The following is a 16,875-nucleotide window of genomic DNA, read 5'->3' on the forward strand; positions in this document are numbered from 1 at the left end:
GTTTTTGTTTGGACTGGATTTGTGATTTATTTTGCAGTTAATTTTAGTTTGTCTAAAGGTTATTAATGTTGTTCTTGAGGCAATTTCTTTTGTTTAAACTAGAGGATTTTCTAGTTATTCTTGGATCAATATCCAACGGGCAAAAGGCTGGGCCAGATTTTTTTTTTGGTTTTCATGGGTTAATATGTAAATATTTTGGAGGGGGGCCAAAATATATATTTTGAGGTAAATTTTTATTTTTCTCGTTAAATATATATATATTATATACTATTCTATATTTTTTTTCATAATCTGGGGTGAGCGGGGGGCCCCCCTCAGCCCCAACGTAGGTCCGACTCTGATTAGTCCACCATAGTGTCTGCCTATGCCCTTTAGGGCAAACAGTACTAATGACAATTGACAACCAGCTTTCATGCATGAAATGATCAATGATGCATTGAGCAGTTAGAGAAGCCACTAAAATATATATCTCATAAGATGAGAAAGTTAATAAACAATGAAAACCTATACTTCACTCGAATAATACACTTACCTCACACGTACAAAGTACAAACTCCAAAATTTTGGTTACAAGAGCAATATTGCACTAACAGCCATATAGAACTAGATAATTGAATTTCAGTACATGTATTCATGAAACCCCAAGGGGTTTTCCTCCTGACCAACAAAAACCTGATATCTTATTTCTATCACAGGAAAGAATCGAGGGTGTTTTTATAGTATAAAATGGGAAAATATAGGGAAGGAACAAAAATATGTGAAACAAATATGGATCAAGGAAAACCAAATCTAAGTAATCACTATTCAACTAGGCCTTTGCAAATTTTCAGGCATCATCGGTGTTTTCACTTGAAGGCGTTCCAGCAAGCCAACCCCACATGCCGCCTGAGCCCTGCTTCTGTTTTGCATTCAAGGCAGCTTGTTCAGATGCAGCTTTTTGTCGCCGAAGGAGTTCCAGTTCCTTCTGCAATGTCTCCATTGTTTGGAGCTTCTGCCGTAGCTCTGCAACATCAACCTGTTGGTTCAAAGAGTAAATTAGCAGACGAACATATTCCCGAATTTGAACTGAACAATCATACTCCCTACCTTTTCACACTTATTATATCTATGACTTATTCCACTTAATAATTAAATGTCCATGCTAGAGGGGCTCAAACAACCAATCTGTTAATTGAAACATTATTTTTACTGTTTCATTTTTTTTCTAAAATAAAGCATGTCTGCATGTTCTGCTCATTTTTATATTTACAATTTCCAGTAATATAATATTCTTTCAGAAAAATTTATTTCCCTGAATAAATAGCAAATTAGATTAGGTAGAATGCCAATGCAACTAGCAAAGTGATCAAACTCCTAACAAACAAGTAAAAGACAATATTCTTTACAGGATTTATAGGGATAATCTAGTGCAACTGAAACAACTAAAGGCATGCATACCTCTAGTTTGAAACATCTAGACTGCTCAGCTGCAAGTTGACCACGCACAGATTGGAGCTCCTACAATGCAAACACAATGAATTGAAGGCATAATTAGGGAAGGGGCAAAAGATTACAACATTAAACTGACAACGGGAAATAGTATTGTAAAACAAATAGGAGCAATTTTTTTTTTTTTTTAGTAGGAAAACACAAGACGCGCACCCATACAGGCTTGAATCCAAGACCTTCCTTGCGGGCCAAATAGCATTAGCAAAAAGTTTTAGTTTATAGGTTTTTTTTTTTTTTTTTTTTTGTCTAAGATTCCTAGTAACCTGCGAAAGCCATGATTTGCCCTCCTTGATAAAAGACAAATTTCAGAAATATTTCCCGTTATAAAACTAAATGCCATGGTATAGTTGCTAGCTAGTGTTTCACGTGTTTTCTCTTGCCTTATCTTAGCAAAATGCGTAAAGTGAAAAGTATAATGAAATTCACTGGATTGCTACCACCATTAGAACCAAACAATTTGACTAAAAGCTCCAGCATTTTCAATACAATAATCCCCAATTATACGTTCATTTTGAAAGGATTTTCACCACAAAACACAGCTTGATTGTTAAATTCAGCATAACTAGTGCAACCATCCATCATCAAAGTGGAAACTAACTGGGTTCAAGCATTCTCCATGCTATCTTCTTCCATATTTAATAAAGGATAATGATTCCTGCCAGACAGCAATTAGAGCTGCAAGCTACAAGGAAAAGTGCACCACCCCCCAAAAAATCCTTTCCCTCAAAAAAAAATCTTTATATCACATACCAAAACGAAATTCATTATTGCTAATGGAATCCATTTCACACAGTCAGAGTCTCCAAATGCATTTCCACCAAAAGTCAAAAAAATGTATCATCTTGTTTCATAGAACACCATTCCTACACTACTCTTTCCTCTCATTTTCAAAGGGCAATTTTGAAAAAACAAATGATACTAAGTGTGCATCATACTGCATTAAAAAAATCTCCTTAAAGATTCTGCATTTGTCAAAGAAGAAACTTAATAATAGACAGAGTGAGAAATTATATAAGCAGTTAAGTGCTAGATACCTTGTATAGTTCAGTGCTACGATTCTCAGCCTCTGATAACTCTTGCTTTAATTGAAGAGAGTGCATATTCTCTTTGCTGAGCAATGATTCTAATTCCTCTTTCTCTGACTTGAGGGTTGCCACAAGATGTATATTGCTTTGCTCACCATTGGATTTCTGCATGAAAACACAAGTTTGTATCAAAAGTGGTAACATGAAAGCATTGCAAGCAATACACGGTTCCTAAGCTTCCCCCCCCCCCCCCTCCCCAAAGCCCCTTTCTATAAAAAAAAAGTTACTACAAGGTACACATAAATGAATATTAGGAATTGTTTGGAATTCAAGAGTGGCATATAATTATGTGTACTTTGCAGGATTAGAAAGGAAATGATAAGCCAGTGCTCATGAGAAATGTATCTAGCAAATTGTTTAAATATTCAAGATTGGATCTGCAGTATCATGGAGCAATTAATTTCAGCTCTTATTTGGATTTTTTTTTTTGATAAATCTTATTTGGAAAAATATACAATGCAATAATTTCACTATCTTTCAGAATTAGTTTGCCATATTCATTAGACTTATCCTGATTATAGTCAAGAAGCACTAATTGACAGAATGCATCATATCTAAATTCAGTGGAAACAGTGATATGTATAAGTGTGTATCTTTTATGCAAATTTGTAATCCCCATATCTAGCAGGATATATTCTCCATGTTGCCAAAAAACATGGCAGATAGCATACCAGCATATTTTCAATATACTAAAACAAAGGCCAAAAAATCAACATAATTTGCTAGATTACATACCACAGGCTCTGAATCAACATTGTCCATAACAATTTCCCTAATTTTCCCTTCTTGGCCTGCCTCAAACTCAGACTCCGGATCTCTTGTAGCATTTGTAGCATTATGCACAGCAACACTGTCTGGGACAGGAGTTTCTATTATCTTCGATTGCAAGGTTGATTTGTGGCTTGGTTTAAGAACATTAACCTAACAGAAAAAAGCAAAATCAAGAAAGAAAATTGAGCAAGCGCAGAAGAAGCGACAGCTACAACTTAAAAACTGCCTTCACCTCACTGTTGTAACGACCATTATATCCTCCAAAAGAAACAAGTACGTCTTCGCCATTGAAGGAGCTTACAGCCAAACTCAAACCCTGCAATAGAAGGCAATTATAAAGCAACAAGGGGTCAGGATGACTTCCCTCCAAACAGGCTAAGATTTTTGTCAAAACCCGTTCAAATTATTTAATGTCAACACATGTAGAACAACATGCTCTTCAGCTTAAGTAATGAGCGCAAAGCAAAGTACCTCACTAGCAACTGGAACTCGTCCTTGAACAGTTGTTACTACTGACCAAACAAGTGTAGACATGTTGAGGACAACAGTTTCAGAGACTCCTGCAAATAGCCAATTAAAGTGAATGGCAAATAAGGGGCACTTCCACAAAAACCACAGATTTTATTCTCTACTTTAATTAGAAACTAAAACATCGATACATTTCAGACCAACCAGATATAACATATAATCAATTTAAACCCATTTGCTCCCCATCCCCCCGCGGAAAAAAAAAAAGAAAAAAAAAAGGCAACCATCATTCAATGGAACAAGTAAAATCAGTAATTTTTCTGATGCTGGGGAAACAAATACAAACTATTATCAGGGACATGAAAGATTCAATGCTCAGATGCTCTTCCAAATTCTTCAATGCTTAGGCCATTAATTTAAAAATCTTATCCCACATTGAATGCTTGTCTAATTAGGCTGATAATTTTCAAGTATCTAAGTTAACTCATTCAAATTGTGCTCCATAACAATAAATCAGATTTCAATCAAGTTTTATGTCAAAATGTCAAACTCATAGAATGCATACCACTCTTATTGTCGCCACCACCAACAATGAACCAATTCTCCCCAACTGTCACACCTGCATGTCCAGCCCGTGGAGTAGGTATCTCACCCTGTTGTGTGGGTCTAGACCATTCCATCTACACAGTTGAAATATATGAAAGATATAGTCTCAGTAGACAACAAGATAGAGACAAGGGAAGGACAGCCATCTTACAGCTTGCAAATCAAGGACATGCAGATCATTGAAGCAAGTGGCATGTGAACCACCACCAAAGATCAGAAGGTAACGCTCAGCATGTACTGCAGCAGCATGATCAGACCTCGGAGAAGGAGGCACCCCCCTGCATAAAAATTAGATATTGATAAGCCCAAAATTTTATCTAAATAAATATATACTTTTATATTCTATTTCAATCTAGAGAACAGAAGATAAACTATGAAACAAGATGTATAATGCATGGGGAAAAAGATTTTTTTTTTTGATAGGTAAGAAAAATTATATTCAAGAAAACTGCTAGATGCAAAATAGCATCAGCATATCAGAAGATCAAAAAGGAAGGGAAAGCAAAAACATAAAAAACATAAATTACAAAGAAAGAGAGCTAAGGAAAAGAGGAAGAGAGTCACTAGATGTGAGTCTCCAAGCCCTAACCCAATCAAAACGGGAACCAAAAAGAGAGCAAGCATTTGGTCCTCGGATCTATCCAAATCCTCAAACGTCCGCCGATTGCGCTCCTTCCAAATACACCACATCAAACACAATGGAACTAAGTTCCAAATATAAGAATAATACTTCCCCAGCCAATTCCACCAACTAAAAAAAAATCTGACACCGTACGTGAGGGAATCCATGAAATCCCAAAATTCCTAAAGACAAAGCACCACAGCCGATGAGTTTTTCCACAATGTAACAACAAATGATCCACTGTCTCACCACAGCAATGACACATAATGCATCAGTCAATAAAGTCAAAACCCCAAAGCCGCAGGTTATCTCCTGTGAGGATCCTATCCCATGCAGCTGTCCAAACAAAGAAAGAGACACGACGCGGTGTCTTAACCTTCCAAATGCCTTTCCAAGGAAAAACAACAGAAGAATAACCATGTAACTTATGATAATATGAACGGATGGTAAAATCCCCGTTTTTTGTCAACCTCCATTTCACACAATCACCATCAGTCCCTGAAGGTAAATTGGATGCCAAGAGACGAAGGAACTCGTCCACCTCATCTACCTCCCAATCATTAGGACCACGATTGAAACGAACATCCCAAATTCTCCTATCCCCTGCCCCTTGCCCCTTGCCCCTTGCCAAATCAAAGATGACCCTGTGGAAGCCTCTCTGTTCGCAGCAAAATTGTACTGGACTGAAAAAGCCAATTTGAGAGGAAGATCTCCACACCACCTATCATTCCAAAATTTCACTCTATCCCCCACTCCAATCTTATACTGAACATTTTTGTTAAAAACTTCCCAACCCATTCGAATACTTCTCCACAAATCACACCTATGGCCACCCCTTCCCAACTTAGAGGTCCACCCCTCCCCCTCTTCCCCAAATTTCAAAGCTACCACCCTCCTCCAAAGCCTATTCCAAATGCCTTTTCAAGGAAAAACAACAGAAGAAGAACCATGTAACTTATGATAATATGAACGGATGGTAAAATCCCCGTTTTTTGTCAACCTCCATTTCACACAATCACCATCAGTCCCTGAAGGTAAATTGGATGCCAAGAGACGAAGGAACTCGTCCACCTCATCTGCCTCCCAATCATTAGGACCATGATTGAAACGAACATCTCAAATTCTCCTATCCCCTGCCCCTTGCCAAATCAAAGATGACTCTACGGAAGCCTCTCTGTTCGCAGCAAAATTGTACAGGACTGGAAAAGCCAATTTGAGAGGAAGATCTCCACAGCACCTATCATTCCAAAATTTTACTCTATCCCCCACTCCAATCTTATACTGAATATTTTTGTTAAAAACTTCCCAGCCCATTCGAATACTTCTCCACAAACCACACCCATGGCCACCCCTTCCCAACTTAGAGGTCCACCCCCCCCCCCCTCTTCCCCAAATTTCAAAGCTACCACCCTCCTCCAAAGCCTATTCTCCTCGACCCCAAAACGCCAAAGCCACTTCCCTAGTAATGCTTTATTGAAAGTGGTCAATTTCCTAATACCCAAGCCACCTTTAGCCATAGGCATGCACACCTTATCCCAACCCAATAAATGTGTCTTAGTGCCTCCCCACAAGAAGTCCCTTTGCAGCTTCTCAATTTTGTTTGGCACAGGTGTAGGGATGGTGAATAGAGATAAAAAAATAAGTGGGGAGGCTAGATAATGTGCTTTTAAGCAATGTTAGTCTACCACATTTCGATAAATACAATTTCTTCCACCCTGCTAGCTTCCGATCAATTTTTTCCAAAATAGGGTTCCAAATAGAGGGGGACCTATGGAACGCCCCCAACAGCATACCCAAATAAGTCATTGGCAAGGCCCCAACCTTACAACCCAAAATCTCTGCCAGAGCGTGCACATTATTTACCTCCCCTATAGGCACCATTTCGCTTTTAGCCACATTCACCTTCAAGCCAGTCACAGCCTGAAAACAAAGCAGCAGCAGTCGAACACGAAGGACTTGCTCCACCTCTACATCACAAAACAACATAGCATCATCTGCAAAAAGCAAATGTGAAACACATTCCCCTCCTACCATCCGCCCTAAAGCCACTAAGTAAACCTGCCCCCTCCATTCTCTTCACCATCCTATTAAACACCTCCATCATAACTAAAAAAAGTAAGGGAGACAATGGATCACCTTGCCTCAAACCTCTAGAGCTACCAAAGAAGTCAGTTGGGGACCCATTGACCAACACAGAAAACTGCACTGTAGAGATACAGGTTCGAATCCAGCTACACCATTTCTCCCCAAATCCCATTTTCTTCAACGACTTCAGAAGTGCCTCCCAATTCACATTGTCATAAGCTTTCTCAATATCTAACTTACAAATCACCCCTGGAATCTTACTCTTCGTTCTGCTATCAACACTCATTGGCAATAAGAACTGAATCGAGGATCTGCCTACCTCCCACAAAACTATTTTGAGATTCAAATATCAGTTGATCTAACACCACTTTCAATCTATTTGCCAGGACCTTGGCCAAAATTTTATATAAACTCCCCACCAAACTAATAGGTCTAAAATCACGAATGTCGGAGGCATCATTCTTCTTAGGGATCAAAGCTATAAAGGTAGCGTTAAGAGATTTCTCAAACTTACAGTGTTGATAGAACTCCTCTTCAAAGACTGCTAAAACATCTCTTTCTACTACTCTCCAGCAGTGATGAAAAAATGCCATAGAAAAGCCATCTGGACCAGGAGCTTTATCCCCTTCTATATTTCTGACCACTGATAGAATCTCATCCTTCTCAAAACTCCTCTCCAATTAGCCCCTCTCCACCTCCCCTATTTGATCAAACTCCAGTCCTTCCACAACAGGTCTCTACTCCTCAAACTCCTGATATAGGGTTTTATAAAATTGAATTACCTGAGCAGCCACTTTAGCTCCATCCTCATAAATCACCCCACCCACTTCTAAGATCCTCAAATGGTTATACCTTCTATGAGAATTGGTCATCTTGTGGAAGAACTTCGTATTATTAGCTCCCTCCTTAATGCATAGCATCCTTGATTTTTGTCTCCATGAAATCTCCTCAAGGGAAAGAAGATGCTCTACTTGCGATCTCACTTCAACCTTCTCATTTCTCTCCGTCTCAGTGAGTCCAAGAACCCCTTCCTTAGCGTCTAGTAACTCTAGAGCCCCCATTAATTCTTTCTTCCTGCGCCCAACATTGCCAAACTCTTGGCAATTCCACTGAATAATGTCTTCTTTCAAAGCTTTCAATTTTTTAGCAAACACATAACTAAGAGTACCTAAAAAGAATGGCGATTCCACCATGAATCTACTCTATCAACAAACCCGTCCGATTGAAAGAATTTAAGAAAATTTGAACTTTCGCACTTTAGACAATTCCACTTACCTAGTAGGTAAAATATATAACTATTTTGAGTTTTTATTTTATTTTTATTATATATTATGAATATTTCTATTAGAAGATGTTATATATTATATTTGAAACATGTTTGCTTCACTTCATTCAGGCAAATGCTTGTCCTTTAAGCTTTGTGCCTACAATTCAAGAGGCCTATGTGCTTAAGTGTGCTTGACTATTTAACCAACACTAGGAGTGTGTTTGTCTGAGAAAGGAACAGCTATCATTTTAATTGTTCTAAAATCAAATGATTATGATCACAATTTGCCTTTTGTATGGTTGCCATTAACAAACCAAAAAAAAAAAACCTCCACTGCCTTCTAGAAAACAAGGAAAAAATTGGTTATGAAATTTCCAGAAATTGAATCATCTTACACTGCATCTATTTCAACCCAGACAAAGAAAACAAAAAAACACCCTTCCACCCCTTTAAAAAAAATAAAAACTGGAAGGAAAAAATTGGTTATGCAATTGCCATAAATTGAATTGTCTTACACAGCATCTATTTCATCCCAGGTCAAAGTTTCTAGGTCAAGAATATGAAGATCATTTAAGAGAGTTCTCTTCGCATCTTGTCCACCAAAAATCACTAAGCTGGTCCCAAAAAGAGTCACTGACTGACCTCCACGTGATACCTGAAAAGCATAAATAGAAGTTAGACAATATTTACAACACATAAGAGAGCACCATAGTTTCAAAAACTTCCAAGCACATTCTTGTGATTTACAATAAGGAATTACAAGTACAATCCAACACTTCATCATACCAGTTTCAAAATGCCAACCAATCTTGTTAAAACCAAAATGAAGATTAGAAATTTTATTTTCATAGTTTCTTTATAAACAATCAATTCTGAAATGGACAAGAAGCCTTGAATTATTGAATTTCCAACTGGTTTGGGACTATCCAAAAACCATAAGCTGATTTTAATCCTTGAGGAGAAAACGAATAGCAAACAGCAGCCAATCAGCAACTCTCCGATTTGAGATTTTGAACTACAGCAAGTGATTTCATAATGTTGATTTTCAGAAAATTATCAAAGATTGGAAAAGAAAAACAGATACATACCGGAGCTTTGCCATAAGTCTTTAGTGGTGACCAAGTATTAGATTGCAGATCAAATGCCCTCACTGTCATGAGAACAAAGAATTGTTTAGAAATGGTATGATGAGGAGAACAATAGTGCATGTCTTCAGTATTATTGTACCGAATGGCTTGCATAAGTTTTGAGCTTTTTACATCATATACTATATAATAAAAGTTGCATTATTATGTTTTCTTTCTTTCTTTTTTCCTTGCAATGTGGCACATTTTGAGCACATCAAAACTATTAATATAGTTTCCTCTAAGTGAAACTTTATTTCCAAACTTATAAGAGGTTTAAAAGTACTACAGCAAATTAGAATTTTTTATTTTATTTAAAACTCACTTTTTGTGTTATATTATTTTAATAATCTACCATAATCTTTTTTAATAATAAAGTTGGGTTTTATACATTGTACTTTTACCATGTGTTTCAATGTAAGCATTACACACAGTACGAAGTGATTTTGGAACGTGAGACACTACAAGTATATAAAAACTATTAACATAGTTTACTACTCAATAAGGAGTTTCATTATTGACAAAGTTTTCAGAAATTTAAAATATTTTCATGAATAAAATTCAATAATTTAAGGCATCGAGAGATCTAAAAGGCGTTTTATTGTTTATTTTAATTTATTTTTAAAAAATTATTATAGTTTTTTGTTTTGACAAAAACTCAGTCTAACACTGTGCTTTCACCAAGTAACTTAAAGTTTATTTTATAATTTCATTTTTACTAATTATTTTATTGTGTAATTTAAATTATATTTTTGAAGTATTTTCTTTATCTACATATGACTTTTGATCAATCTGTGTATCACACATGCCAATGATTAAAAATTTTATATTACTTTAACCGTCATGAATCTCAGTAATCCATACCTCTTTTTAAAGGTGAATCATGCATCGCAATAGAATTAGGTCAGAAATGGCAGAATGTTCCATTTTCTGGCCATAAATGTTTCTCTAACTTAAAACTTTCCACAGTTTTTCCACTTTTATGAGTATGATATTTCCACAAAGTTCACAAACTCAAATGAATCAAAAGGCAGTAATTGATATTGACTTTTTTTGATAGGTAAATGATATTGACTTATACCTTGTATACTTTCAGCTGGATCCTTTGTATGTCCAGCAATAGACAGAAGCTTATTCTCCCATGGTATCTACAGAAATAACACAAGATGATAATTTCATCACCAGTTAAAAGAATTCATTACTGATACAAAATATGCTACAACTTACAACATATGCCAGTAGAAACAAATAGATAATATTACTGAGAAAAGCTTTCTTCAATAAGTCCACGTAATGAAAACATAAAACTGCTCTTTACTAACCAAGGAATGACCAGCACAAGGAGCAAACGTTACTGGAGACGGTGACTCCAGGGACTCAGCCCCAGCCTTTGCCTCAATCTTTGACCAAGTCCAACTTCTCAAATCCAGTACCTGCATTATTACTCAAGTTAGGGAAGGTGGAAAAATCTGTAACAAAATCAATGCAAAGGCAAAAAACAAAAGAGTTTAAATGTAAACCAAGATTCCATCTAAAAAATGAACACACAAGAAAATAAAGCTCAGAATCACAAAAGCACAAAGCTAAATATTCAAAATTGCCCAGAATAACTCTTTTACTTTTTCTTGCTATTTATTGTTCCTTTGTTTGTTGTGAATTAGTAGCAACTTATTGAACGTATTAAAAGAAAAACAGAGAACTAATGAAAGCAAAGGAGACCAATTCAAATACCAAGTAAACAGGAGACAACAACCAAAAAGGCAGTGCCTTAGCGATAGCCCAAGGAACAAAACAAAATGGGAGATGTTATTTCTATATCGCATGAGGCCATCAACATATGTATATGTAAAGAAAATTTTCTTACATGAATATCATTAAGGTAACGACCATTGTGGTTTCCGCCATATATGTACATCTTGTCTTGCACAACTGCTGCACCATGCTGAAAATATTTGACCAATGCTTTGTTCAGAGAAAAGAAGAAAAGGCCAGAAACAAATTCATACTATAAAAAAATAACAATACCTCATATCGGGCTTTTGGGCGCTGACCAGATATTGGAGGTGCAATCCATTGATCATACACGGCAACTGAGCCAAGGCCTTCCACGACAATATCTTTATCCTGAGTTTCTGTCAGGCTCCCATTTTCAGTGGAAATAGTCTTTGTCTCAGGAAAAGAATTCCCATTCTCAACCACTGGCTCAACTTTTGAATTATGCTATGAACCGTCCAAAAAATTACACAAAAAGACAAAGAAAAAGTGAAAAACACAATAATCATAGTAAGAACAAAGATGAAAAAGAGCTAGATTTATAGCCCATGCTATACTTGCAGAATTAAGGTATAATTACTACACCTATGGCTCTCAACAACACAATACTTTGATCACTTAGAGCTCCCTCTTTTCCAATCCCAATTGTAAAAACAGACCCATAGTGGAATATGAGAGCACTTTATTTTATTCTTTGGTAAGTAGTGGAGTGTGAGAGCATACAAGAACAGATACATTAGAGAACAAGAATATTTTCTTTTTTTAGTGGCATTTTCAAAAGCAGAAGAAACATGAATGTATTGAGTGATCCACTTAATGCATAGATAATTTACCAACAAAAAATAAGGCAGAGGATTAAAAATAGATGAAATGTGATGTTGGTTATGTAATTCAAGATAACTGTGTAGTGGTGGTGGTAGGAGGGTCGAAATCAGGGGATGCCAGTGCAACAGCAGTGATTGGATAGGCAGTGGTATCGTGACAGTGGTATGATAATGGAGGCTTAAGTGAGACATCATCACTTTGGTTGCAATGCTTTTTTGTAAATTTATGGTGCCTTGCTAGTAGCATCAGTGTAAAAAAGATGGTGTATTTGCCATAATACAGTGCCAGCAACAGCAGCAGATTAGAAGTAATAGTGATGGGTAACAGCAGTGGTAGTGATGAAGCATAAATGGTAATGGTGGAGCAGAAATCAGAGTGGTAATGGTAATGATGAAGCATATATGGTTATCGGCAGAGATATTTTTCACATTATTCTGTACAGTTATCTATTATGACAAAATATGAAGATGAAATTCTTAACTGACATTGATAAAGTCAATCAAAAAAACAGGAAGAAGAAGAAGGAACTACACAACATAAACAAGTTCCATGATACTCACATTCATTTGCACATCTACTACAGGCTCTGCAACAAAATTAGAAGCTCTTGAATACCAACTTGGATCATCTTCCTACCCAAAAGGAAAATTTAACAAAAATCAATTACCCAAGTTTCTACACGACATTACAAGAAAATGGCCCTAAAAATCTTAATTGCATGGACCTCCAATATTTTCACAAAGAGACGCATAGCTTCTGTGGGAGACGTGTTTCCAAGCCCGCTCCAGCTGCATAAATAATAAAACCCTTTAGAAAACCAAATCCAGCAAAGGTTGCAGATATCAAATAAAGTCCACAAGTATACCATGTGCCATATCACCAATGATGTAACAAGGATCCCATTCATTAATAACATCATCATCATCATATTTAACCAAATTCCTCCACATCCAGCAAACTCATATCCAACTCGCCACAGAAAATATAAAATGATTTGGTAACTGCACAATTTTTTTCTTTTTTTTTTGATAAGTGGTAACTTCACAATTTTTTAAATGCTAACATTTCAAACTTCTCCCTCAATCACTTTTCAGCTTTCCTCATCCCAAGGCTTCAAGACCACTTTTTTCCTAATAGCATGTGTTCATTATAAGAAGCTACACACAAAAAAAAAAAAAAATGGTGTTCAACAAGATAACTCTCAAAATTCCCATTCCCAAGCAACTAGATGACTAAAGCAATGAATTCCCTAAGCAAAGCTCAAAACCTAGGCTCATCAGCTCATGTATGTGTTCTAAGGTCTGACAATCCTTTATGCCATTTCCAAATATCACCAACTCATTTTAGAATACTCTAATCAAAATATTATGCTACAAGTGCAAAAATATGCACATATTTGTGTTTAACACATACACATTAGCATATGAAATGACAGTGCAGGAGAGCCTAAGAGCACAAACCTCTTCCATTTGGTATGCTCAAAAACTTTCCAAGAATTAGGTTCCGGTATGTTACAAGCTCCGACTGTCGCCTGCAACAGAAATGAATAGCAAATTCAGAAATGAAATTCTTTTTAACAAAAATCTCAAATCAAACAAGTACTCTCTACAAATAAATTCACGAATCAAATACTCCACACATAAATACTTAATTTGACATGTAGCTTAATCCCACTGATAAAGAAAACAACAAATTCATTTTTGAGCATCTCAAATCAAACTTAAAATTTCCCATTAAAACTAGAATTCATGATTCAAGTTTGTTCGCCAGAATTTCAAAGTCAAAAAATCAATTCCTCATAAATTAATTCCAAAGATTCACCAATCAAATACTCATCATACAGATACTTGAATTCACGAATCAAGTTTGTTCACCACAATTATGAATCAAATAAACAATTCCTCATTAAAAAAATTTTAAAAAAAAACTCTAAGAAGATTCACCAAGCAATCACTCTGACGCACACTGATACTCATCAAACAGATACTTGAATTCACGAATCAAGTTTGTTCGCCACAATTGCAAATCAAACAAACAATTCGTCATTAGAAAAAAAATAATAATAATAATAAAACACTAAGAATATTCACCAATCAAACATTCCACACACACTGATACTCAATTTGACATAAAGATTAACCTCAATTCACTACAACCAACTATTATTTGGTCACCAAGAAGCTCAATTCTAGTCCCCCCCCCCCCAAAAAAAAAAGGGAATTCTCATTCACAAAAGTCTAAAATTCTCATCCCACATTTTCCCAGCAACCAAACACAACCCCAGATCAACCATTCCCAACACCCCAAAACCCCAGATCTACCTAAATCAACACCCAAACCGCAACCATTTAACCACGAACTACCTACAACACATTGCACACAGCAACAGCAGTAACAATTTCCCATTGATCTCACTCAGCACAAATCAAATTCGCGCAATGCAAAAAAAAAGGAATTTGATTGGAAACGAAATAAAAACGCAGCGGATCGAAGAGAGAGTGGGAGGCAATACCTGTTGGTACAAGCCGTAAAGGAGAGCAGCGGACTCTTTAGAGAACTTAGAGGTGAGAGATTTTAAGGTGGAGTTGGTGTCGCCGTCAAAACCGGCGTATGAAGCCGCCGCATAGAACCGCTCCGGGTATTGCAGCCCAGAGCTCGCTCGAGCCATAGCCATCTCTCTCTCTCTCTCTCTCTCAATCAATCAATCAGATCGATCAGACTCTGATTCTCTTCGTTTCTGCAATTTTTGTAGACTCAGGTGATAGAATATGAAATATGTTTTTTTTTTTTTTGGTTTTTTAATTATGGGACGTGGGTTGGGGTATTGTTTTTGTTTATGTTGTTTTTTGTTTTGGTAAGTCGTAGCTGTCTGGTGCTTCTCTCTCTAAGATTGGATCTGTTTTTTTTTTTTTTTTAAAGGAAAACGGAGAAACGTGTCAAGTTTTGATTGGGTGGGATGGGAAACATGTTTTGCGGGTAAAACTACGTTAACTTTTCGTTACAGACCGACACGACAGTTTTATGTTGGGAATTTTTACTAGTATTTATAAATTTTTGTTTTACTTTTAGTAAGTTTTTTAATGTGTATATATATAATTTGTTTTTCGAGGAATGTGAGTCATATCTTCCTTCACAATTTCTTTCCTATGATTGTGATTGAGAATTGAGATCGATTTTAATATTGACTTACATTTCTTTAAGTCAAAATAAAAATTATATCCATCAAGTTTGGAGAATTGTTATTTTTCCGTCGTTGAAGTTATTATTATTTTAGTACTTTTTTTTAGAATGTTATTATTTTAGTACTTATATTTTAATATTTGTATTAAGTTCATCTTTTGTCTTTTGTAATCTATTAAAAATTACCATTAGCAGAGGTCAGTGGTAAGATGTTTTTGTGACTCATTACAATTGCAAGTCTAAAGGTTGTGAATTCGAGCAGTAATATGTTCTATAATCTTATATTTTATGCATAATTTTAAATTATAAAAACTTGCAATTTAAATAATTTATTTTTTGAGAGAGAGTTTCAACATATGGCGTCCGCTCCTGATGATAGCTCTTTATCATTAGACCAAGACACCAATCAGTTTTTGGGTGTAAGCGGGGATTGAACCTCAGATCTCTTATACAACTATCAGAGACTTTACCAGTTGAGCTAATTGGAACCTACGCAATTTAAACAATTTATTGATGGCATAGTTATTAATTTTTAATTTTCTAGAAATTTTGCACGTATGAAAGATATTTAAAAAAATGTAATCCAATTTTGTAACTAAACTTTATCCTTAAAAAAATCTATAAACTTACCATTAGGTCTAACAAAGGTGCAATGCACAACACTTTCCAATTAAGTTTAATTCAAAAGATAATGTTATACTTATTTGCTTTTTATTAATCAATACATTCATGCATTTAAATTTAATTGAAAAGTCTAATGCATACACCTAATGAATTAACTTAAATTTTACCCGTTCAACAAAACTACGACGTATTATGTATATAAATAGTAATGGATGAAATGGCCGATATGTAATGAACCAGACAAAGTATGTGATATAGATATTTGATTTTTATTAAAATAAATTTTTGTAAACCAAAAGTGCCAATGTTTCATTTACCCTTTATATTTCAAAACTTTCATCTTCATGATGAACGAAAATGAATGGTCAAAATAAAATTTTGAAATATAATAGCCAAACGGGGAACTAAATCAAATATGGAAACTTAAAATGAAAAAATGTATGAAACGTAAATAGTCAAAATAAAAATAAAAATAAAAATTTCAAAGGTTAAAAGTGTACTTTAGTGTAAAATTTTCAAACAAATTATTAAAAATTATCTTGAAATAACAATACGTAACCTTTCAACTTTTCATGATCTATCTAGAGTTTAGCACCATCTAAGTATCAATAGAGTTTTAACTTCTTCTTTTTTTTAAGTTACAGCGAGCATTGGGTAAATTGCAATAATAAAATGGTTTGAAATTATAACCCATGTATTTAATTCTCAAAAAAAATAAAATAAATAACCCATGTATTTAATACTTTTTTTAAAAATAATTCAATAGTTAAAAATAAGAAAATTTAAGCTATGAATATATCTGTTGAAAGCAATAGGATATGCTAACTAGCTAAACTACAAGCTCTTCGCCCTTGTATGTTATTACCTATTAAAGCAACCACCGACCACAACTACACCAAAATTCCACCAATTGCCACCCTAACTTCATCGTTGCCATTGTTACCGCCCTAAAAATTC

The 16,875-nt window shown here is 35.4% G+C and overlaps 1 protein-coding gene across 1 annotated transcript; it reads right to left on the minus strand.

The window, feature by feature from the left end:
• Nucleotides 1-444: 444 nt before the first annotated feature.
• Nucleotides 445-15,000, minus strand: LOC142627846 (acyl-CoA-binding domain-containing protein 4-like). The gene is made up of 18 exons (XM_075801738.1): nucleotides 14,627-15,000; nucleotides 13,575-13,645; nucleotides 12,839-12,902; nucleotides 12,675-12,746; nucleotides 11,542-11,736; nucleotides 11,381-11,458; nucleotides 10,839-10,949; nucleotides 10,598-10,664; nucleotides 9,481-9,542; nucleotides 8,908-9,047; nucleotides 4,570-4,696; nucleotides 4,378-4,492; nucleotides 3,816-3,904; nucleotides 3,577-3,660; nucleotides 3,309-3,494; nucleotides 2,523-2,678; nucleotides 1,438-1,497; nucleotides 445-1,015 (listed from the first exon to the last, which is right to left on the minus strand). The coding sequence occupies exons 1-18, from the start codon at nucleotides 14,786-14,788 to the stop codon at nucleotides 827-829; spliced, it is 2,028 nt and encodes a 675-aa protein (XP_075657853.1). The 5' UTR covers nucleotides 14,789-15,000; the 3' UTR covers nucleotides 445-826.
• Between the last annotated feature and the right edge of the window lie 1,875 nt (nucleotides 15,001-16,875).

This window comes from Castanea sativa, chromosome 3 (genome assembly GCF_040712315.1).
Source record: "Castanea sativa cultivar Marrone di Chiusa Pesio chromosome 3, ASM4071231v1".
NCBI lineage: Eukaryota > Viridiplantae > Streptophyta > Magnoliopsida > Fagales > Fagaceae > Castanea > Castanea sativa.

Coding starts and splice junctions, on each gene's coding strand:
- LOC142627846 (XM_075801738.1), bottom strand. CDS start 14,788: ATGGCTATGGCTCGAGCGAGCTCTGGGCTGCAATACCCGGAGCGGTTC. Junction 3,661..3,815: donor GAGTTCCAGTTGCTAGTGAG/GTACTTTGCTTT, acceptor CTTCTATTGCAG/GGTTTGAGTTTGGCTGTAAG. Junction 1,498..2,522: donor GTAGCACTGAACTATACAAG/GTATCTAGCACT, acceptor TTTGCATTGTAG/GAGCTCCAATCTGTGCGTGG.